General features: G+C 47.1%; 2 protein-coding genes and 1 pseudogene across 27 annotated transcripts in view; all 3 read right to left on the bottom strand.

Annotated features, from left to right (window-relative positions):
- The window catches only part of Mapk8ip3 (mitogen-activated protein kinase 8 interacting protein 3), a 40405-nt gene extending 36699 nt beyond the window's left edge, over window positions 1–3706 (bottom strand). For 25 of the 26 annotated variants that reach the window (XM_021734961.3, XM_021734966.3, XM_021734964.3 and 22 more), the window contains exon 1: window positions 3245–3705. In XM_021734961.3, the coding sequence (XP_021590636.1) occupies window positions 3245–3562 (318 nt within the window). In that variant the 5' untranslated portion in view covers window positions 3563–3705. Of the gene's footprint in view, window positions 1–3244 lie in introns of all 26 variants that reach the window. The other variant, XM_078024834.1, reaches the window with a different exon arrangement.
- Window positions 3707–5655: 1949 nt separating this feature from the next.
- Window positions 5656–24246, bottom strand: Jpt2 (Jupiter microtubule associated homolog 2). Its single transcript, XM_005337840.5, has 5 exons — window positions 24090–24246; window positions 18282–18430; window positions 13798–13940; window positions 8721–8769; window positions 5656–7978 (listed from the first exon to the last, which is right to left on the bottom strand). Exons 1-5 carry the CDS (start codon window positions 24131–24133, stop codon window positions 7791–7793), a joined length of 573 nt encoding a protein of 190 aa, XP_005337897.1. The 5' UTR covers window positions 24134–24246; the 3' UTR covers window positions 5656–7790.
- On the bottom strand, window positions 18817–20744 carry LOC101976387 (adiponectin receptor protein 1 pseudogene; annotated as a pseudogene).
- Window positions 24247–24524: the final 278 nt, after the last annotated feature.

Here is a 24524-nt window from a genome sequence, read left to right as displayed (position 1 = left end):
GCAAACTGATTAATGTGAGCTGTAACATGTCAAGGTCACAAAGGGCAGAAACTGAGGAACCATTCCAGAATATCAGGGACTATAGGGACATGCAGGAGCCTGAGGCCTTAGCAGAATGGGGGAGAAAGAAAACAAAATGGGAAAAGATTCACATATGGGAATTCACATGAGGAGAATATTTTAGCAACTTTTCTGTATATTATTGCAACAAAAAGTTTAAGAAAAGATTAATTCAGATTTTAAGGGAACTGACCTCCATCCCCATTCAGCCCCCCTGGTCCACCTGGGCTGCCATGGCAGCCCAGAAAGTTCTCACCACAGAACAGCAGGCTTCACTCCAGAGGCCTCTGAACCCCAGCTGGCCCCGCCCCCCCCATGTTCTCCCTGGCTTGATGCAGCTCTTTGCTCATGGTTTCTGTACCTGTTTGTTTCCATCTTTCAGAGTGACTCTGTTTGGAGAATGGGAACACAGCTCAGGGGTACAGCCCTTTTCTAGCATGCACAAAGGTCTAGGTTTGATTCCCGGTGCCATGAAAATGAGTCTAGTGTGACACTGCTTTGCTCTTGGAGCTTCTGGTACTGCTACAGTTGAAGAACTTTTTGGAGGCAACAAGGAAAAACAGCTCTGGCCACCACATCTTAACAGCTTCATCCAAAAAACAATATTTAAGAACTTCTTTTAAGGGGTGGGGATACAGCTCAGTGATAGAGCTGCATCCAACTTGGTTGGATTCTAGTTCTAGTACAGCGAGGAAAAAAAAAAAAAAAACCCAAAACTGCTCTTAATATTCACTTTGACTGAAGAAGAAATGGCAGACACTGTCCAAGCAGTGAACTTACTACTTTTGACATAGGAAACAGGAGCAAGAACTTCTTCTTTTTTTTTTTTTAACATTTTTTTTTTTTTAAAGAGAGAGTGATAGAGGGAGAGAGAGAGAGAATTTTTTTAATATTTTTTTTTTTTTTTTTTTAGTTATCGGCAGACACAACATCGTTGTTTGTATGTGGTGCTGAGGATCAAACCCGGGCCGCACGCATGCCAGACGAGCGCGCTACCGGTTGAGCCACATCCCCAGCCCAGAGCAAGAACTTCTGATTCAATGTATTTACTCATTCATGAGAGATCATCTCTGTAGGATGGGATTATGTTGATTTTTCACCCCCTTTCCAGTTCTTATTTTTAAGTTGTAGATGAACACAATACCTTTATTTATTTATTTATGTGGTGCTAAGGATCAAATCCAATGACTCACATGTGCTAGGCAATTGCCCTACCACTGAGCCACAATCCCAGCTGCCCCACTTTCCAGTTTGATCCTACCCAAATTCTCTTCTATGAAATGGATTATTTTTGTCTGACTAGGAAAAAAGAAGTCTTGGATCAAACTCTCCTCCACTTGGATGCTTTTCTTACACAGCATCAAATGTCCATCATCAGCAAATGTCCACAGACACCTCCTGTGGGAAGAGTACCCACCTGCATTACTTGAGATGTGAGGGATGCTACTAGCAGCTTCTCTAAGGTTAAAGAGATTTTAAAGCAAGCGATGACTAAAACTCACCTCTGAAGCCTTATTTTTCCTCTCATAAGCTAGGTGCTTAATTGCTGCAAGAAGAACTCTGCCACCTGGGCAAACTCCAGCCTCTGTCCTTTCAGGCCTGGCACACACAGCCAACTGCCCCTTTCCAACCCTTTTGAGAACCTGTGCTAAAAATCTGAACAGCTGGCAACACCCAGGGCTTGCTGTCCGAGACCCCACCAGGGGTCCTGCCTGATGTCTCAAACCCTCACCATGATTCTTCAGGCCACTTAGAGCCAATAGTGGTGCCCAGCATCTGAGACGAAACTGACATGCCAAGGCTGACAAGCAATCCACTTAGAGAAGAGGTCACTGTGGCCCAGAGGAGGAGAGACCTGGCGGATAGGCCGCTCACAAGGACAAGGCTAGTGCCCAAGATGGTATCTGCAGACTCCACGGCTTAGGCCCTTCACCCTAGACCTCAATTCCAGAGAACTGGCCACTCAGTATCAGAACCAAGAATCTCCTTATGGTTATCACAGGGTGAGTAGAAGACAGAGATGTTTACTCTGCTCAAGGTTTTCCTCAAAAACCCTGCAGACTCTGTCTTCTCAGAAGGCTGCAGCTGGCTCAGGTTACCATCTCTGACTAAGCCTAATTGAGCAGAGTGGCTAGGGCAGCATCCTCTAACAGCTCATTCCAGCTCCTCTGCACCATGGCATGCCTGCAGACCATGAGGTCCAGATCCTGGGCTATCACACACATCCATGATCAGGAGTCCCTGACTAGAAAAATAAGCCGGCAAAGAGCAGTGGTCTTTTCCACAAGACTGAAAGTGAATGTCTGCTTGATTTCATAAAGGAGCCAGAACACCAAGTTTACAGGGTTGAACCCTTTTCTTCAATTGTAACAGTACCTGACTCTTCCTAAGGGCATAATATTAGCATCTGACTGCCACCTCCACCTGGCCAGTCCAGCCCAGGGTATTTGCTTACTGCTCAGCTCACAGCTCTCTGTGCAGCCTGTCTAAATAGCTGGAGCAATAGGGTAAGGGCATTACAGCAATCTCTCTGCAAGGTGCAGGCACAATACTTAAAAGCAATGGTCCAGCCTGAGTGTAAGTGGGAAGGAAGAGGCACCTCCCTGGAGGTTGCCTAGGCAGTGCACAAAGCAGGGTACCTAAGCCAGGTAGTGTACATTTTTAGGTACACAGCTACAACTCGGCCTTAAGGTTGTCCAGCTTGGTTTTCTTCTTTTACTTCCTCCTCATCACTATTTTGACTACACAGGCTGGGAATAAAAAAGAAAGCCAACCAAACCTCCGTCAGGCATCAAAAGGCCCTGAGTGGTCAGAGCAGTGGAGGGCGGTGCCCAGCACAGGGGGAGGCAGCCACAGCTTCACCGCTGGGTATGTGGGGAGGAGTGACCCAGAAGAGAGCAGGCCGTGCGTCTGGGTCCACCCCGCATCCTGGCCCGGTGTTTCTGGAGTGTGTGACCTTGGTCGGGCCCCTCCACTTCTCAGGGCCAGTTCCCTCCCTAGTAAAGCGGCCCGGGTCACTTTGAGCTCTCAGATCCTAGGGGCTCCTGAATCCCCTGTTGGGGAGTCTGAAGCCGTAGTGGTGAGGCCCGAGCATCCCAATCTAGGAACGTGCGGCCCAGAGCCCTGCTCAAAGCCAGCCGCGGCCAGCCGCGGGCTCGGCCGCCGGCCGCCCGCGCCCACGCACCTCCTCCGCCTGCTTGCGCAGCGCCTTCTCGCGCTCGTACTGCGTGAGCAGCTGCTCGTTGTCCTCGCGCAGCAGCTCCAGCTCCACCTCGTGCTCCTGGTTCTCGCTCAGCACCGAGTCCAGATTCTCCAGCACGTTCACCACCAGCGGCATGAGCTCCTTGACCACCTCCTCGTCGTAGCAGTGGATGAGGCGCTCGAACTCGCGGTAGATGGAGCCCGCCAGGCCCGACACGCGCTCCGACATCACCGAACCCGAGCAGTAGTCGTCCTGGTACACCACCACGCCGCCGCCCTCGTCCATCTGGATCTCCATCATCGCGGCGGCCGCCGCCAGCGCGGCGCTCTGGCTACCGGGTCCGCGGGCCGCGGCGTAGCCCCTATCGGTCACTGTCGCCTCAGGCCGCCGCCGCTGCCCCAGCCGCGCCCGTCACTCGCCGCCGGAAGTCCCGCCCACCGCAGGGTGGGGCCGCGCCGCGGCGTCAGGGAAGCGGCGCTTCCGGCCGCGTCTGTGGCTCGGGGGTCTTCCCACGCTGTGTCCCAGCGGCGCGGTAGGGCCAGCTGCTGCGGGCCGTGCTTTCGCCCGGGCTGGACGTCTGCCTGGGCGCCTCGCGACACCAGGAATTGGCGGCCCGCCTGCACAGGCGGTTCGGGTTCCGCGGCGCCACCCGCGGGTGCCGGTCACGGAGCAGGCTTGTGTTCCGGAGGCTCGAACCTCGAGAATTCCGAGAACTCCCCAGCAGGGCAGCCGCCATGACCCGGCCAGCCGGCGTGGACATCACTATTATTTTTATTATGAACATCACCTTCAGAAATTGGTTACCTGAAATTGATTGAAACCACGAAATTTTAACAAGCTGGCATGCTGGGTAATTCCCGGCGCTTACAGAATATACAATATTAAGTTGAAGTCAACTGATTAGAACTTCGGATTGGCTCATTAAAAGATCATAAAATGTAAGGTGAGCTCATTCCTTTCAAAAGTTCTGATTTCTGAGGAATGTTTCACTAACAATCCCCAAGAATGCTAAGGATTAAGGAATTCAGCCAGGCTCAGTGGCCCATGCCTGTATCCCAGCTCCTCTGAAAGCTGAGGCAGGAGCCGTCTGGGGGTGGGGGGATTTAACCTAACCCTGGCAACTCTGGAGGTTGAGGCAGGATGGCAAAACCATCTTAAAATAAAAATAAGGGTTGGGGATGTGGCTCACTGGTAATGCGCCCCTAGGTTCAAATGTACCTGCTTGCAAGGTTTGACTCCCTGAGGGATCTCCCAGATAACACAGCAGGTGATACTGTCCCAGTACTGGCACATTTCTGAGGGAGGAACAAGACTTCAAAATACCAGCTCTGATGTTTATTTTTCTGGTTTTCACTTGAACACTGGTAGAGCTACCAGTGTCGCTGTCTGGCCTCTGGGGACTTGAACGACTCAGATTTCAGTGGCTGCCCTTAGCTTGAGCAGCTGCTATTTTTAAAAAAATATCATTTTTTTGTAGTTGAATAAAATACCTTTATAAATCTATTTTTATGTGGTGCTGAGGATCAAACCCAGGGCCTTGCAAGTGAGAGGTGAGCATTCTACCCCTGAGCCACAATCCCAGCTTGATCAGCTGCTATTAATAGGTAATTTAATGTCAGTGCCTAACCCAGTTCTTGAAACTTGCTCTACACATCCCATCACATGGATGAACAAGTGAAGATGGTGTTCTAGATAACCATGCTAGCTTTCTGAGGACATGGTTTTCATTTGAACCCCTGAGCCAGCTGGCAGAATGGCATGGCATCTCCTAGAGGGGGCTCTCATCACAGGCAGTTTCATTTCCCTGAATCCACATAGCACACATGAGGATATTAAGTTTGCTTGGGGACATAAGAAAATAGCTAACCCAACAGAAGAAAGACATTTGATCTGTGCTTCTGCACTGAATCTGACACTCAGCTCAGCATCTCACCTGTTCATTACAGGGCTAGTCATGGGGGATTTCAAAGCCAAGCTAGAGGCACATTAGAGACCTTAAGGATAACTAGTAGCAAGAGAAAATAATCAATGTGCTTAACTTAGGGCAAATTCCCCACTCAAAGCTTTTTGTGTGTGCGTATCCCATTGGGGTGCTATACCACTGAGCCATATCCCTAGCCCTTTTTGAGACAGGGTCTTGCTAAGTTGCTGAGGCTGGCTTGGAACCTACAATTGTCCTGTCTCAGCCTCCCAAGTCACTCGCATCACAGGCAATAGCCACTGTGCATAGCCTGCTCAAAGCTTTAAGATTGATTTGGGTATCCTCCAGATTAAATGGCAGGAAGAGACAAACTTTACCAGAAAGGAGTTGTGGGGAAAGGAGCCAATTTACGGCATTTTGTTTGCAGAATGGATGGATGGGAAAGAACACACAAAAAAAAACAGGCAAAGACTTTAATTACGTGGTTCCGAAGTTTAATTCAACCATTATTCCTAATTTTGCCTTGTAAAAATAACAAAACGTTCCTATCAAAATTGCATTGTGATGTGAGGACAAGTTTCTTGTTTTGATACAGCTTTAGAAACATGTTGGCACCAAATGTTATTAAAAAAAATTAAGGCTTAATAAAAATACAGACTAGTAATTTCTTAATGCAGCTTGGAGGTTGAGGACAGGATGTGTCCACATACAGACAGCATCTTCCTAATGTGGGTGCACACCATACCCACAATGCTGGGCTCACCTGGGAAGTGCCTTCTCTGCTCCCGCAGTGAGCACACTGCCCAGGACACGGACTCAGAACAGAGTTTCCTTCTCATTGGCACAACAGCAGGAACCAGCACAGTAATGTCAGATATTTTTCTTGGCAATTTGATTTAGAATTCACAATTTATTTTCTCTAAGAAAACATCATTACAAATAGTGGTTCATATCTATCATTAACACTAGTTCCTTGTAAGTCAAACAAGTTAGTGGATTTTGGCTTAAAAAGCTAAGCAACATTTATATTATTTTAGTGGGAACTTGCCCTGCCCCAGAATTCCAAACAATGTTATAAATGACTTTGAACAGAAACCTGTTCAAGTTCTCAGGACTCACATGGAATGCTTTTGGCTCCATGGTATATAGGGCAACTGAAGGGGTTAAGATTCTTTGGCTGACAAGTCATATGCAGACCCCTCCATGTGCCAGGAGCCAGAGCCTGGGGATTCATTAGCTCCTGCAGGTAGCGTTAGACCACACAAGACCTGCCATTTGTCCAAAGCTAAAGGACACCGAGGATGTTCCTAGCACCTGATTCGAGCCCTGTAGGCACTTAAAGCAATAGCCATGCCACCAAGGCCCTCTCCTGTTAATATGCCCACCACAAGGAAGCAGGGAACTGAGGCTGCAGTGGACAGGGAGGGACCTCTGCCTGACAAATGAAGCAACATGACTCATGCCAGCAAAGCATCTGCTGACGTGAGAGCTGAGACTCTGCTGACAAACTACTTAACGCTCTGGCCTATTGTTTATAGTAGGTTCCAGAGGTGCTGCAGTTTCAAAAAGGTGGCTGAAGCAGTGGACTGCTTTCTGGAAGATGTCAGAAACCAAATCCACAGGTAATTATGTGAAGCTGGTACTTGAAGACAGCCTTTTAGATATTACTGAAGAAACCAACCTAAGAACCCAAGGTTCTCATGCATTCCCACCAACTACAGGAACAAAGACATAGGAAGGATCTGAAAAAACCCTGTACTCAGGTGTATGTGAAGAGGTTTAAAGACTTACAGAGGGCCTGAGTGCAGCTTTGAAAGTGAGCTTCACACTATCAGTGAAGAACCAAGGCCCATACTTAAGGCTGATGAGAGGAAACAGAGGAACAATCTACAAGTAAATCCAGCACATCAAGGACCAAGGCCAGTCCCTGAGAGAGGAAGGCAGATTCCTATATGAGATGTGGTCATGGTTTGAGATGCAGGAACTGGGCAATTCAGAGGACCAGGGTAGAAAAACTTTCAGAGCAACAGACTGAGGTCAACTGTTTGGTTCTGTTGACTGCTGCTGAGGAAAAGCAGTCACGGTGCTTCAAGAGAGAAGGACGACACACTGGGGGTAAAAAGAGGAGATGATGGGCTTGGTGGTCTCTTGGGAGTGGAAGCTATCCTTGTGATGGGTAACTGGTCCTGGGGCCAAAGGGGATGCTTTATGTGGACTCCCACTGCCTTCCTGATGTCTCTGCTTTTGCTTCCTCTCCATCCTACAGCAAGACAGACTGGGCTCTCTTCAGCTGTTCCTGGATGCCTAGTCAGCAGGAGACAGCTCACGGAAGAGCCCACCAGCCACTCAGCACCAGCTCCCTGCCCTTGCCCACCTCAGAATCCTGCTCCATCAGAACAAATGAGCAGACACCAGGGGAGCCCTCTATCCTCATCCCCAGACATGTAGCTTGCAGTCTGAAAGGCCCCAGTCCTCTAGGCAGCCAGCTTCACACACAGGGCAACCCTCTCCCACCCCCTTTTGTTTGGGCTAAAGAAAACAATAAATTTTTAATACTCTGTATCTTGAATTTCTGGTCTGGCTACAGGCAGAGCAGTAAGTAGCCTCTTAGTAGAAGGAGATGCTGGATTTGCCTCCTGGTGGGTTCAGGACCTTGTTGTGAGAGCGAGGCCTCGGCCCCAGCCTGGGCTCGTGGCTGTCAGCTGGGGGCGTAGGCTCAGGCACCTTGGCGTGGTCTGCTCCTCTGGAGCTGCCCTTTTCTCTTGACTCTTCTCGGCTAGAGGTGCTTCCTGCAGCTGTGGGACAGAGTCAGCACAGTGGCCGTTAGAGGCAGCCACTGCCTGACAGGCAAGCTGCCCTGAGGAGCAGTCAACATCACAGAGCAGCTCACAAAAAATCCATGACAGGATGGGGAAGGGGAAGGTGAGGCCAGGCACGGACTCTTGCACCAAGACTGCTCAGCTAAAGGAGATGCAGTTCTCAGAATGACCATAAAACTGGGGCTGATGACTATAAACACTCCTTGGTATCTTCCTAAAAAAGTTAATTATTTCTTTATTTTGTATGTTACACTCCAGTCTCTCCTGCGTCAAGCTTAGCTGGGGGTCTGACAAGCCCAGGTGAGGCTTCTGGTCACCAGTGCTCTAGATTTTCTGAAGGATGGGTACACTCCCAGGTTCCTGTTCATCCGCTGAAGGGAACAGCAGCCCCAAGGCAGAAACCCATACCCAATCAACCTGGAAACCACAGTGCACACACAGGCCTCATACCCAGCCTCATAATTCTGACAGCTCCAGCCTGTGTCATGAGTTCACTTGGGATTTTAGTTCCATGTCCTTCAGGACATTGATGACATTCTAGAAAAAGACATCTTACAGGTCCAGGCTGATAAGTGGTGACAAAGAGGTAACTCTTCCTGTCTCCCTGCCTTCTTCAAAGGCTTACTCCTCTCATAGTACACTCCTGGCCTGGGGGCATGGGACCTACTCTTCTAGTTCTGTGAGGCATGCAGGAGATGGAGAGAGGAAACTAGCTCACCTTTATGGTCTGACTTTGGGTCCTCTCCTTCGCACAAGAACACATGATCCTGCAGCAAGACAACAGTCAGGTCAGTGCAGGACCCAGAACCTTTCTCCCCTCACTCAGGCAGACATTGAAACATAGGCATGGACGACTACAGTTTAACTTCTAAGACATGTTTTTATCATGTCTGGACTGCTTTACCATAAAGCTGCTGGGGATGCAGCTCAAGGGTCAAGCACTTGCCTAGCACGGAGGAACCCCTAGGTTCAATCCCTAATACTACCAAAAAAGTAGAGGACAGAATGAGCCTGCAGGACTGCTGTACTACTGCAATGCAGACTTGCAGCCATTCGAGAATAAGCACACCACACCCCAGCTTCCATCCCTGCCTGTCTCTCCTCAGGACTACTCTGGAGCAAGCCCCAGATATTTCATTTGTCTGTAAAATTTTCAAGATGTAGCCCTAAAAAAATAATCATAATGGGCTCAAAACTGCAAAAAACTATTTCTTCAATATCAAATTTTAAAACACCAGTGCTTTCAAGGCTTGTCCACATTACAATATGTCAGAACTGTAGTCTGACAACAGCAGTAAGCGACTGTGTAGCTGGACTACACTTTGAACCCACTGCTCTGCTGATAGACATGTGGGCCTTTCCACCTGCAGCTATTATGCTACGAAAAAGTGCCCTAGTATCAGCCTGAATCTGTTTTCTTTTTTAAATATTTATTTTTTAGTTATAGGTGGACGCATATTTTTATTTTTATGTGGTGCCGAGGATTGAACCCAGTGCCTCATGCATGCTAGGTGAGTGCTCTCCCTCTGAGGTACAATCCCAGTCCTGAATCCCTGTTTTCAATTTTTTTTAAAGTTTCATATTTTTTAAAAATTTGTTTTAATTAGTTACACATGATAGAACAATGATCTTGACATATCATACATTTGAATCAGATGGGATATAATTTTTCATTTTTCTGAGTGTACAGGTTGCAGAATTATATTAGTCATGCAGTCACGTATATACCCACAGCAATAATAATGTCGTTTTTTTTCTGCTGTCCTTCTATTCCCCCCTTCCCCGCCCTTCTCTCTACCCAATCTAATGTGACCCACTTCCCCCCCCCTCTCATTGTCATACCTGTATTCTGTATAACAAAGGGGGTCTCCTTCCCTCTTCCATGCAATTCCCATTCTCCCCCCCACCTCTCTTCCCTATCTACAGGTAATTTTCTTCTCATGCTCTTCCTCCCATTTTGAGTCACCTCCCTTATATCAGAGAAGGCATTCGGCATTTTTTGGGGGGGATTGGCATTGGCTAACTTCACTTAGCATAATCTGCTCTAATGCCATCCATTTCCCTGCAAATGCCATGATCTTGTTATTTTTTAGTGCTGAGTAATATTCCATTGTTTATAAATGCCACATTTTTTTTTTATACATTCATCCATCGAAGGGCATCTAGGTTGGCTCCACAGTCTACCTATTGTGAATTGTGCTGCTGTACACATTGATGTGGCTATGTCCCTGTAGTATGCAGTTTTTAGGTCTTTTGAGTATAGTCCGAGAAGAGGAATAGCTGGGTCAAATGGTGGTTCCATTCCCAGTTTTCCAAGAAAAAATGTTTTCTTTTTGATACTAGAGATGGAACGGGTGCTCTGCCACAGAGCCACACCAGAGCCCTTTTTATTTTTGAGACAGGGTCTCCCTAAGTAGCTGAAGCTGGTTGAGAACTTAGAGCCCTGCCTCCTCCACCTGAGTAGCTGGGATCCAAGGTGGTACCACCACAACCAGCTCCTGTTTTCCAAATCTTCATGGAATTGCTGATTCATACAGTGGTTCATGGTTCAAGCTTAACTTCCTGAGGAAATGCCAAACCAACTTTCACGACTGCCGAATGACTTCACATCCTCGCTAGCAACATTCGAGGTTCTAACTCAATGTTTTCTAGGTGTCCCACAAGGACTGAGGTGGTAGTTTCTTATTTGAATTTCCCTAATGACCACTGAAGTTGTGTACCCATTTATGTGATTATCATTTATATATCTTCTCTGTAGAAATGCCTATTCAAATCCATTGCTCATTTTGAATTACTTTGTCTTTTTGTCATTAAATCCTAAGACCTCATTACATATTCCGTACAGTAAATCCTTATTAGGTATGCGATTTGCAAGGTTTTTTTCCATCCTGTGGGTTGTCTTTCCAGTTTTTGGGTAGGGTCCTTGGGATGCACACCAAGTTTTTAATTTTAATGAAGTCCAATTTATTTTATTGACTATTGTTTGTGTCATATTTAAGAAGCACTGTCAAGTGCAGGACCATAAAGATTAGTCACTTTATTTTCTGATTTTTATGAATTTTATGATTTTGCTCTCTATTTTAGGTCTTTGAACCAATTTGAGTTTTTTTTCCCCCATGGTGTTAAGGTAAGTCTAATTTTATCTTTTTGTGTGTGCATACCCAAATTCCTAATATATTTGTTGAGAGACTTTGTTACTTTCCTATTGAATGATCTTGGTACTCTTGTAGAAAAAAACAAAAAAAACCCCCACAAAATTGCCATTGTGCTGTTTTAGTTACTGTTGCCGTGAGACTTGAAACTGGGATGCGGGCTTCCATGTTTTATCTTCCAAGTGAATGTTTGAATATTTTTTTTTCATTTCTACAAAATCTATTTGGACTTTGAAAGGGACTGCTTTTCTAAGTCTCTTTCTCATTTGGGTGGTGCTGGGGGGTCAAACCCAGGCCTTGCATATGCTAGGCAAGTGCTCTGCCACTGGGCTGCACCTAGCCCTTCTTAAGCTTTATTGTTTTTTGCTGTACCAAGGATGGAACCCACAAGCACAAGCACTCCTACTACTGAGCTTCAGCCTCAGCCCTTTCTTTACTAAGTTGCCTGGACTGGCCTCAATCTTGTGACTCTCCTGCCACAACCTTCTGTGTAGCTGGGATTACATGCGTGAGCCACTGTGCCTGGCCCTTTCTCTTTTTCATCTTGAGAATCTCCATCATTTGTCATGTATTTTCCTACACGTTATACTGTTCTGAGTGCATATATGTGACATCATTATTTAAAAATGTGGTTTTGTTTCACTTTGGGTTTTATATTGACAAACTGACCTTGAGGTGGACCACGTTGGACTTCCACATTTGAGGTCATAACTCTTGGCTGTTTCTCTTTCTGTGCGTGACTGTCACAGCCACTGATGACCACTGTGTGGGTGTGTTGAGTTCATTCCACACTGGCAATATGGCAGTATTATTACCCCTTCTCATTTATAACTTGGGAGTCCTTTCTAAATGTTGACACAAACCCCACTCAGTTGCCCAGGCTGGCCTCAGCCTTAAGAAGATGGGATTACAGATAAGGTCACTATGCTTGGCTCCTTTAGTACTTCTATAAAATGGAACGTTCCTTCAACAGCTGTCATCTTTCATGCAGGAAAAGCTGGTTATTCACACCATCTTTGTTCTTCACCAGATTTCATGAGTTGGTTTTCTGGCATTCTCCAAAGGTCTCTAAAGATTTTTTTTTTTAAACCTCTGAATTCCAAATAGTTGGTGAATTTTAATCCATTGTGATTATTGAGGACCAAATGAGGCCCAAGCCTCTGTGGCCCAAGACTACTCTTCACAATGGTTTCTGATCCTTTTGATGCCAGTTTAACACTGTGATAGTTTTATGGCACTGCACAATGTTCCAGGAGCATCTCCTACGCTCTCTGTCCTGAGCCTGGAACTGGCCATTTTTCCAGTGAGGCTAGGGATGTCTGATGCTCCTGGGTCAAAAAACCTTTAGGTTTAATAAACCCAGGTAAGTTGTTTTCTGACTCTCTTTATTTATGCTCAGGTGTACAAGCTCATATTATTCTTTCCTGGGAACCTGTGAATCCAAGCTTCCTCCTCTTATGTTCAACTAATTAAAATTCTCCTTGGTGGAGAACTGCTGACCTTTAGGGCATTTCTGGATTAGCCAAGGTGCAGCAGTTCCACGGGTACATCCTAAAGAGATGCTGTCTTTGACATGAGCCTCACAATCTCATACTCAGTGGGGTGCATGCCTGGCTCCTGAGACTCCAACCTGAAAGAGACTGTTGCTTCAGACAGGCCATCATAGGAGACATGGGGTGATCCAACCAGGCTTGTCTCCGTGAAGCCCTCTCATCTACTCTCATTTTCTCCTTGCCTTGGGTCTTTTTTCACATTTCCATTTCCATTCAATGGCGGTGGGCCATCATCTGAGATGTGAACTGACAAAAATGCAGTGATGGTCCATGCACAAGTAGCTCCAGAAATGTGTATGCCTTTTATTTTAGAGAACTGGACCCTATCTTTTGGCCACAAAAAAAAAAAAAAAAAAAAAAACGATGAAAAATTTTAAATATAATGCTAATAATTAAGTTACAATAAAATTATAGGTTTTATTGTTAGTGAGTTCTGGCCAAAGTAAACTCCCAAAATGTCCTGTCATGCCTTGAACAAACATTCAGATGAGGGCTGTGCCGGCTCTTCAGGTCAAGCCTCTACCTCAGCCTCAGCCCAGGAAGTTCACATCCAGGGTCACATATCTCAGCAAGCCTCTGAGATGGCACTGCAGGTAAGGAGACCCTGGTTACTTGACCCTTTGCTGGATTACAGGTAGTTACCTGATTCGGTGCCATTGCAGGATCAGAGGTGCCAAGCACCACAAATCCACTAAGATAACAAGCATAAGGCCTTGGACCTTGTGTGGGGAAAGAAATACCATCAAGAGCCACCACCTTTCCTCTACAGAATGAAGAATCATGAAAGACCCTTGAGGGGCGAGTTTTTGCACCAGGTGCTCAGCTGTTATCCCTCAGGTATGTGGTAAAGGCCAGTGTGGCTGCCTCTAGCTGTATCTGTACTGTTGACACACCAAGAAACCACTTTCCCCAGGGGTCAGTCATCATCCTGGGTAACTAGGGAGCTCCCCAACCCAATAACAAATGACCACAGCAAAATCAATGATGTTACCTTGTCTCCCTAATAACATGGCACATCTGCAGCTTTTTAAGAGTCCTTGGCTCAACTTTTGTTTTTTGCTCATGTCTGCTGTCTGAATGTAGTCCATACCTTGGGTTTGTTTGGGTGTGCCAGGGGTGAAGTGGCAGTGACTGGGGACCCAAAAATGTCACTGGTCTTCCCACCTGGTGGGTTCAGACGTTGTCGGGTCTGCACAGGAGTCGATTCATCAAAGATACCACTTCCTTTCCCTCCTGCAGAAACAATCACAGGACAGTGAACACCACACATGCCCAGGGTCATCATTTCAGAGACTTTCTCACAAACAGCCTTGTGGCAGTCCTGGGTACCAGGAAATGGGGTGGGACATCCAGCCAACTTTTACCAGAGGCCTACTTGGCCTTCATGTCTAGACCCAACCCAGCCTCTGGAAGGGAAAAGGAATAAACCATACATTTTCCTGCAGAGTTCCCTAACCCTCAGTAGTTAATGCTTTCCTACTTAACTGTCCCTCATTAAACTCAGGAAAAGTTCTCCAGTGAATTAAAAAGCAAACAGCTAAGGCTGGAGCTGTGGCTCAATGGCAGAGCACTGAGCATGTGTGAGGCACTGGGTTTGATTCTCACCACCACGTGTCAGTAAATAAAATAAAGGTCCATTGAAAACTAAAAAAGAAAAAAAAAAGAATGAAACAGCTAATTGTTTTGCTTGCAGAGAGATCTGAAGTTAGTAACATGCCCTACTCAAGGCAAACCTGTTATCTAGAAAATAACTTTTATTAGTCATTCTGACCTCATTCTGGCTGGAATGTCAAGCAATGACTACACATGTCAGCAAATTAAGGGATTTGTAGTGCCCTTGCTGCCAACTGTGAGTGAGCTGATAAGCTCTAACAAAATATAGGCAGATGGAACTTCTTAGGAGCTGATGGCTGTGGCCTGGATATGCCCCAAGAAGGCCTCAATGCCCATATCAGGGAGGAACATGGATGCTGTATGATACCAGCAGACCCCTTCCCCAAAGCACTGTGCTGAATGGACCAGCTATCATCAAAGTCACTGCCCTGGTGCACCAAGTTATGGTATACACAAAGATGCACACCATCAATAGCTGTGTTGATGTGTGAAAGTTACTTGGTTTTTCTATGACCCTAAACCCTCATCTTCAGAATGAGGACAATAAAAGGACCATTCTCTCAGAGGTGTATGAGCACTCAGTGAGTGGCTGTAGCTCCTAGGTCAAAGGCTAGGAACCATGCCTAGGATAAAAACACCTAATAAATAATAAAATAAATAAAAGCTGTGTTTTCTGCCTAACAGTAAAGAAACACCTCCTGGACATACTGTTCTGTGAGTAAAGGTACAAAACAATCCATGCAGTGCCAACATCTTAATGGAAGAGGGGTAGTCTTATTCACTTACAATTGAATAAGAAAAATGACTACTTCACCCCTGCCTCTCACCACTTGCTTACCTACAAGGGCCAGACAAGAAATGGGACAGAGAGGGTGCAGTGGCATAAGAAAAGTAACTCTTTATTTATTTTTAAGGTACTAGGAACTGAACCCAGGGGTGCTCTACCACTGAACTACATCCCAGCCCTTTTAAGTTTTTGAGACAGGGTCTCACCTTTTCTGTTTTCAGGCTTCAAAAAATTACATTTTAAGGTTATTTTTTAGCTGTGATAACCATGTTGCTACAGGATGAGCACCTCATGACCCAACTACACAAGGAGCCATGGTCTTGGGGAAGGGACTCAACTGGGGTCTGCTCTTGTTAGCTATCACACTAACAGAGCAGCCTCTGGGAGGTATCAGTCTATAGGCCATGGCCTATAGATAGCACTGAGCAGGTTGGGCACAGGCCAGGGATGCTGTCTTCTGGCAGGGACAAAAGACTTTGGAACATGTGAAACTTTCTGCAGAAAAACATGCACCATGCCCTAACTTTTAACTTTAGGGGATTATAAACCTTCCAAACTCAATCATGAACCTCCCAGGGATCCAGCCCCACACTGAACACCTTTGAAAGAGGAAACCAGCACTGCATGGCATGAGGGACTGGCACCCTAGCCAGGCTGCTTGGATCCTAGTCCCTGCTCACTCACTCACTACCTGTAAGACCTCATATAAACAACTTCACCTTCTCAACTTACAGCATCCCTAGGGTTGGTGGTGAGACTCACCAGCTGCTAAGGTAAAATGACGGTGCAGCACAGCCTGCTGGGGAAACCTTTAGTGATGCCATTGGCCATTCTAGCAAACGTGGCTGGCCTGCGATAGGGAGGGACCATCCTTATTGTGTCATATTCTGGTTGTCCACAAAGGCTTACCTAATTTTTTAAAACATATATTCAGGTTTCTTTTTGTAAACTAAAAATTTTTGGTCAAAGACACTGTTCATGAACTCCCTCTGTGCCCTTTCCCGCTCATCCAAGATTATCCCACTCCCTGAATTTTCTGGAAACCAGGCTTGTTATTTTACTTACATATTTTCACAACATACATGCATAATCCTGAACAAAAGTTGTTTCTGAACTTTAAAGTAATTATGCCATATAGCTATTATTCAACCTTTTCCTTAAAAGATGAATTCAGACTTAAAGAAAAGATGCCTGAGTTCACTCAAAACTAGTAAACAGTTGGCACACACCAGTCATCTCAATGACTTGAGAAACTGAGATAAGAGGACCACAAGTTCAAGACCAGCCTTAACAATTTAGCAAGACCCTGTCTCAAAAAAAAAAAAAAAAAAAAAAAAGGGAGGTGGGGGGGCACAAAGGGCTGTAGTTTAATGGTTAAGCACCAGTTTCAATCTCCTGTCTTAAAAAACTAAAAAAATAAATTCAATCCCAGCAACTGGGGCTGAGGCAGGAGGATCTGAGTTCAAATCCAGCCTCAGCAACTTAATGAGACCCTGACCCTGCTAAAAAATGAAAAGGACTGGGAATGTGGCTCAGTGGTTGAGTGCCTCTGGGTTCGTTTCTGCTGTCCAAACAAAGAAACAAACCAACCCAAAAAACACTGCCTTGGCAGAAATAGGTATGCACTTGCCATATGGGCAAACAGGAATGCTCAGGAGGCCTGAACAGGGAGACTACAGTGAGGGTGAAATGGGACACTGAAGGTCATCTCCTGCAAGCCTTCCTCAGCTGTCGGAGGTAAGCTGCCAACATGGGTGGAGCAAGTGCCTCTGAACACTCTCCCAAGTCAGGCCTTCTAACTGGAGTGCTATAGCACTGAGTCTGGGTGGCTGAGCACAGCAATGAGGGCAGGAACTTGGCCTCTGAGGTGGACACAACTACTGGTTCTGCCTCACAGGATTCACGCTCTCTTTCCAAAGAGTACTTGGAAGGATGCAAAAACCTGGTAAAGGCAGCCAAAACGGCTGTCACTACACCAGAGGTAAACGGCTACTCCTAGCCAAGGGGCTTAGGCTCCCCAAGGACACAAGAGCACCTGGGGACACGAGGTCCTATAGGATGTGCAAAGAGTCACAGCAGGCACACCTTTCAGAGAACCTGATGTGTTGCAAGGACAAGTCTAGAGACAACTCCAGACACACATTTGGTGCTTTTTCTTTTTTTTAATACTAGGAATTAAACCCAGGGGTGCTTAACCACTGAACCACGACCCTGGCCCTTTTTGCATTGTTTTTTTTTTTTTTAAACTTTGAGACAGGGTATAAGTTACTTAGGGCCTTGCTAAATTACAGAGATTGGCCTTGAACTTTTGATCTGCCTGCCTCAGCCTCCTGAGCAGCTGAGATTACAGGTGTATGCCACCACTCCTGGTTGGGATTTGTTTCTGTTTTGCACACAAGTACCATTCTGCTATCACCAGCACAAAGGTATGTAGGGCTGACCACTCCTGGCCCAAAATTCAGAACTGGATGCAAGAGAATATTAGTCAGTTATTAAGAACCACTGGCTACAGCTACATTTAGAAGCAACATCAGCACCCATCCCCAACAACCAAATGAACAAAAAAACTAGTTTTTAAATCTGCTGCATCTACATTTGGTCAAGATTTATTTATATCCAGAACTGGCACAAGGTAGGGAGCAGTTAGAGCTGACTCTAACACATACCCCCAGGGATGGCCTCTAAAGTCTCTGAAAGATGGAACAAACCTTGCTGTCCCCTCACAGATACAGACATGGGAAAACTATTAGGTAACTGTCACTGTGTGGTTACTCAACAGGACGGGGAAACCTGTTCAAATATTTTTTCCTTCTGAAGCCACTAGCCAGTGTGTTAAATTCTGAAGAACTGTCTCAGTGCATGCTAGATCAACTCTCCCTGTCCAGAGTTTCAATCTACTGAATGAAGTCAGATTAATACTCTCCCTCCCTAAGAACTATATCTGAATACATAATCATTAGCATGCAATCTCAGGATCTCAATGGGGTCTAGAAACCAGAGGCCCACCGCTTACCTTTGTACCCTCAGTGCTTTCACACCACCTCTAAAGACAAGGGATAACCTATACCAGAAAATATCTGAAAGGATCAATATAAAGAACAACAACATTTTTAAAAGAACAGAAGAGAGACTAGGTAGAGGCCAACCCATCTGGGATTTACAAAGGCCCACACCTGGGGGGTTTGTCCTTTTGGGTACATTCTGAGGTTCTTCTGTTGGTCCAAAAATATTTGACGCCATCCTATTAGGCCTGCTTGAAGGAACAGCTTCTTCCGGACTTCCAAAAAGATTGCTGGATTCTCCTCCTGGAGGCTTCATGGCCCTGCAAGCAGAAAGCAACCTTGAATATTCGACTGTGGGCTGCCAAGTATACTTGTCACAGGCAGGGCTAGGGCACAACTAGACAGGGCAGAAGCATGCCTCAATGTCTGTGGTGGCCACACAATTATTATTATTATTTTTTTTGCTGTACTTTATTATCATCATAATCTTTGCATCAAGATACATAGCAATGATAGCAGGTTTCTTTTTAAAGCTTAGTATTAAATATTAAATATCTTTCCCCAGTTTAATTTTACATTACTCTGCCAAGAAAAAAAAAATTAAAACTCAAGTTATTTGAAGCCTGGACATACTTCCATGATTAGCCGGGCTATGTAAAAGTTGGTGTCTTATTCTTCCTGCTATGTAAGCAGATCTAGGCCCTAGAAAGATGGGACCAGGTTATAATTGTTTTTGAAAAGTGTGCTACAAAAATGGATGGCCTGTTATAAGCCAGGTTACAAAGTAAGGACAGGGAGTAAGAGAGGGACATTTTCTTTCAGGAAAAAAGAAAACAATTCCTGAAGAGTTCCAGTCCATAATTTTTTCCCAAAATGGTTGAAGGAGGGAGTAAGATCTCAAAATGAGCTTCAAAGTACTGTCTCTGTGAGGAAATGGTACTTGTCTTGCCGAGGAGGGTGACTGCCGAGGAAGGGGATGACTATGTTGACCATCCCCACTCTCCCCAGCTAGGGGAAAGGGAATGGAAAGTTTATTGCCCAGTGGCTGTGAAAGTGAGCTGAAGCTTAACTGGTATTGAATTCACTAAGAGGTTTCTTCTAGAAACAGACAACTCAGACTCTTCTTCTCACTTCAGCAAATAAGTTATTTTTAAAAGCACTTGGGAAGTTCCTCCTCCACCTCAAGGTGGGAAGGCTCAGAGAAGGGAGTCATCAGTACAGCCACCTTCCAGGCCATAATGGAATTCCTGAAGGTTGGAGACCCCATAGAAGTGGACAAAGGCTGCAGCCACCACCAGGACATGGAAAATCTGATGGGACTGGAACCGCTCTTGTTTGCCGGTGTTTAGGAGTGGCAAACCGGTCCCACTGTGCCACAATGATGGCAGAGATGCCCAGGACACAGACGATGGAGAGGTAGATGAGCCGAGGCTGTGGGGAGCAGTAGAAGGAGTAATAGAGCCAGGGGACAAAGCTCCCCATAATCAGTAGAGCAATCCCTGAATAGTCCAGTTTGGAAAAAGTCCGGGAAACTTTGAATGACAATAGACGGTGTGGAAGAGCCAGGAGAAGCTGAGGCAGAGCACTGCACCCAAAAAGAACATGCCAAAAACCACTTTCTCCTGAAGAGGGGCCATGAAGTACATATTTGGTCTAAGCATGGTCAAGATTCCCAAAAAGAGAAATAGTACGAAACCAAGCAGATGGGTCCAGATGTTGCCAGTTTCAGTGTGGATGCGGAAGATGCTCTTGAAGGAGGGCATGGGTGGTCTGTGGCTATGTAGCAGATAGTCATTGTCCTTCAGCCAGTCAGGAAGTACATCATATGGGATGACCCTCCAACACCCCTCCCAGACCTTATATACGAACTCCTCCATCTTCTCCATGGCATGGTGGGCCTGCAGGGGAAGTGTCAGTATCCGTACTTCCTCCTCTTCTTCCTGGGGCACTGGGCATGTTTGTTCTTCTTCAGCCTTGTTTGGGTTGGCAATTACCCGCTTGCCCTTCTCTTCTAGCAGGGGTCCCAGTTCAGCCAGTTCCACAGTTTCCCTGTTACTGAGTCAGTTTCCCTGTTACTGGCAGGAGCCCCGTTGCCCTGTGCCACCACAGATCCTTTGTGGGAAGACATCTGGCTGGTACCTCAGTACCCTGCAGCTTCAGCTTGGGAAAAGGCTGGGGTCTCTCAGCCCCAGGGGGCAGAGATCTCCCTGTGATGGCAAACAGGCCGGGTGGGCAGACTCTGCTGGGGGCCGAGGTCCCCCAGCTACATCCTGTCGCACTGGAGGCAGCCTGTGGCCGAGAGGCCCGGGATTTTCAGCCCCACACAATTACTTAAATGTTGTACAAACAGTACAAAATGTTTGCCACATGGCAAACTTCTTCTAAGGCCCTTCAAGTTCTTTAAAAGCTTTTCTGCTGGGTGCAGTGACCCATGATTATAATCCCAGCTACTTAAGAGGCTAAGGCAGGAGAACTGAAAGTTCAAGGCCAGCCTGCGAACTGAACAGGCATAAACAAGACTAGGGAGTTGGCAAGATCTGGCATCTAAAGAAAAAGTAAAAATGGTTGGGGATGTAGCCTAGTGGTACATTGCTTGCCTACCATGTACAAGACCCAGGGTTCTATTCCTAGTACTGCAAAAAAAAAAAAAAAAAAAAGAAAGGAAGCAAAGGAAAAAGATTAAAGGTCTCTAGAAGACTGGTGGGACACTCAACATTTACCCATAGATCAAGCCTGACCCCCAAGGCAGGACCTTGTGTGCACTAGCAGGAAGCCCTGGCCACAAGGGACTGAGGACTGAGACTCTCTAAAGGTAAGCTACCCCAGCAGAGTCAAAGATAGGATGAAGAAGAGAACAAAACATCTCTTTAACAATATCTTTTATGCTATCACACTGTGAAAAGAATATTTTGCATATATTAGGTTGATTAAAACCTATTAAGTGGGGTACAAGGGCACAACCCTATAATCCCACTAACTCAGGATGCAGAAGCAGGAGGATTGCAAGTTCAAGGTGAGACCTGTCTCAAAATAAAGAAAAAATACAGCTGAGAATGTAGCTCGGTGGGAGAGTGCCCCTGGGTCCAATCTCTAATGTGGTAAAAAGAATTTTTTTTACAAAAAGTATTAAATAATAATAATAATAAAAATGTTTGGGGAGATGGTACTCAGGATTGAATCCAGGAAAGCTCCTAGCTTCAGTTTCAAAAAAAAAAAAAAAACCAGGGGATTACAGGTGTGAGCTACTGTGCCTAGCTGTGCCTAGCTTTGAGTCACCTTTTATTAAATCAATGGCAGAGCTAACAAATTACCATAAAGCTCTGTGCTGACACCCAAGAGCAGGTCTAAAAGAGCAGCACAGAGAAACACTGAGTTCATATGTGTCTTTTCACATTTCAGGGGACGGGCCTTGTTAAGTTTTAAACCAGTTGAGTGATCCATTCCCTTTCACCAGGTCTTAAGCAATGGTACAGTTTGACCCAGGACATTTTGAAATACTTGGATTCAGAGGATCAAGCACCAATTAATAGCTAAGGCTGAGGTTAGGCCTCACTGCAAAGCTATGCAAACACTAAACACTCAAGGTTTAACAAAAACAGCATTTTAAATGTGTTTCCTCCAAAAAGAGGTGGAAAGGGAACCAGTCACCACTATGATCTTATATGAACAGTGTTGCTGCTGTGAGATAGGAGAGCAGAAAGTGTGCCCTACAGAGAGCCACAGCCTGAACTGAGACCCCTGGCACACTGGCAGGCCTCTGAACAGTGCTCTCTCTCTGCATTGTAGATGTGCCAATCCTATCTGTTCAGTAGTTAGCACTTCCTGAAGGATCCAATGAAGGGGGAAAAAAGTCAGTTTCGAGTGAAAAATAATTTTTCAAACTAACCAATAACCAGGCTTAAGTTATAGTTTAACGAAATCTTAGGTAAAGCAGGTTGTTGGTGGACAAGGTGAGGCATCTGACTTCCATTTTTAAATCACATAGCCTGGTCATTCTCCATATTTTTCTTTGCTAGTTGAAGCAGGCCTAACATGGTCTCCAGTCATCTCTGATGAAACAAGATACTGTGATCCTGAACTGAACTGAATTCAGCATCAAGGTTCATGCCAGCATGAGTTACAAATCCTAATTTACTGGCTTATTTCACAGACAGTGGCTTCCAAACCCTCGAAGTCCTGCACCACAAGCTGACACATGTGATCAGGACTCCTGTGGACTCTCACACTCAACAGTCAAGACGGAGATGTCTCTCGAATCTCAGTCTCTCGCACATCTCCCGAGTTCCTACCACTGGCAACCCTGCAGACAAAAAGATGAATAAAGAAAAGCACTCTGCCTGGAGCTTCAGGTTTAAGGGAAAATGCAGATCCACATATGGGTGGTTTCAGTGTTTCCTGTGAGTGACATGACAGAGTTTATCAGGTGCTCTTGGAACTCCAAAGCTGTCTCTGGAACAGGTGGGGCTCAGAGTGTATGGTAGGGGCACAGGAGTATGTGGAAGTTAAAAGAAATGTTAATGTGGAGGTGGTGGAATTACAGGACTTAATCTTTTTTTTTTTTAGGACTTAATCTTGTTTTGTGTACTTTTCCTGAAATTTTATTTGAAAACTAGCCTAGAGAATTAAGTGGTTCCAGCATCATAGGTTATCTTGGCAGTGATTAGGATGCAGAGGATCTTGGGAAGGGCAGGGGCCACCTCCATCACTAAGGCAAGGGGCAGCACCCAGGTTTAGCAGCCTACAACAGCCAAACAAGCAGCAAAGGTGCCCCAGGACATCTCACCAAACTATACCAGAGTTCAAAGATAGGCTTTTAAAACAGGAGGGGGGGTTGGGTGGGGCACAACAATGGCCCAGTGTGGTCCTCTGGAAGGGACAAGCAGCAGTTATCACTGTGACATGAAGGGGGGAGGGGAGTACTAAGAAGGGCTTAGGAAAAAAGTCACAATGCAGAGGCGTGTGCCCTCTTATCCTTTCCTTCTGGAGTAGCCCACCCCTATATTTTGACAAAAACATTCAATACACAGAAGACAAAGGGGCACATGGCAAGAAAAGCCCACAGACTTTTCTTTTCTCAGGTGGACTGTGGCGCTGGAGAGGGAAAGACAAAAGCCACTCTCATCTGGAGGGTCTCTATGCCCCTGACCTTCCCTAAGAGTACCCAGTGTTAGAAGAACTTCTGGGAACTGGTGGGGCTCGGTAGAAGGCGTGAGAAGCAGACTTGGACGAAATCCTTCAGCAACGTCAACTCGACCGTTAAGACTTGGGGTAAATGGTGGATAAAGCAGATGCTTTCCCAGTCCAAACCCCTTCCGCACGAGAAGCCCTAGCCGAGAAAACGCAGCCTGCGCGGTGCTGCGAGGGAAGCTGACTCCCTTCAGGCCGGGTTGTCACACCACGGGGTACCCCCGGGGCTCGGCCACTCCACTTGGCTGCTCTTCTCCGCCCGCGCTCCAGGCCACCGCGCCCGACCTCCTAGCTCCGGCTCCCACCGGCAGCCTGGCCCGGACAGCCTCACCCCTCGGCCACCGCTTTCTGGGCGAAACTGCCAGGCAGCTCGGACAGGGCACTTCCTGGAGGGATGCGACGGCGTGTGCCCTCTTATCCTTTTTTTCCGTAGTAGCCCTGACGGGGGTAGGATACGGGGGAATCTTCACCCGGAGGTGGGGTGGGAGACCCCTGCTGGGTGCCCCCAGACGGGGGCGGGGCGGTGGTTCCGCTGCTGGGTGCCCCTTGCTCGGCAGGGTCGCATTACCAGACACCAGAACCACGGCTCCGTTCGCCAAACCCGTAGGTGAGGCTCCGGCCCGAGAACCGCGCCCGCCTCCCGGCACAGGAGGCTCCGGCGCGGGAAGGCCAGACACAGCCCGCGGGGCCCAGGGGCTCGCTGCCCAACCTCTGCCCGGCCGCAGCGCGTTATCTGTAAGGTTGCCCGCCACGTGGCCGCGGCTCCGCGCCCACCCGGCCGCACCCGCGCACCTGGACCCAAGCCGGCCGGCCTCGGCGTCCGCGCCCTGGAACATGTCGGCCGCCGCCCCGCGCCTCTCAGCTCCGCGTCGCGGTTCCCGCCTGTCCAGCACAGGTACCCAGGCCCGCCAGCGCCCGTTGGCTGCCGACCACGCCAATCATAGCCTCGCAGCCTATCGAGGCCCGAGCCCCACCCCTTACCCCCACGCCGGCGTCGCGCCCATAGACGATTGGCCGCTGCAGGCACCGCTCGCGCGCATTGGTCCGCGGTCTGGCCCGCCCTCCATCACGCGGGCAGGGTCCGCTGGGCGACCGCCCCGAGCCCCTCCTCTCCGCCCTGGCGGGTTAGGGCGGGGCGAGGTGGTTTCTGCTCAGTAGCAACTGGAAGCGCTTGGGCGCGCGGTAGCGCCCTCGTGAGGAAGCCGTGGCTCTGCCCGGGCCGCACCT

The sequence above is a fragment of the Ictidomys tridecemlineatus genome, chromosome 10 (assembly GCF_052094955.1).
Source record: "Ictidomys tridecemlineatus isolate mIctTri1 chromosome 10, mIctTri1.hap1, whole genome shotgun sequence".
Lineage (NCBI taxonomy): Eukaryota > Metazoa > Chordata > Mammalia > Rodentia > Sciuridae > Ictidomys > Ictidomys tridecemlineatus.
Note: the sequence above shows the minus strand (reverse complement) of the source record. Positions and strands in the feature narration are given on the sequence as shown.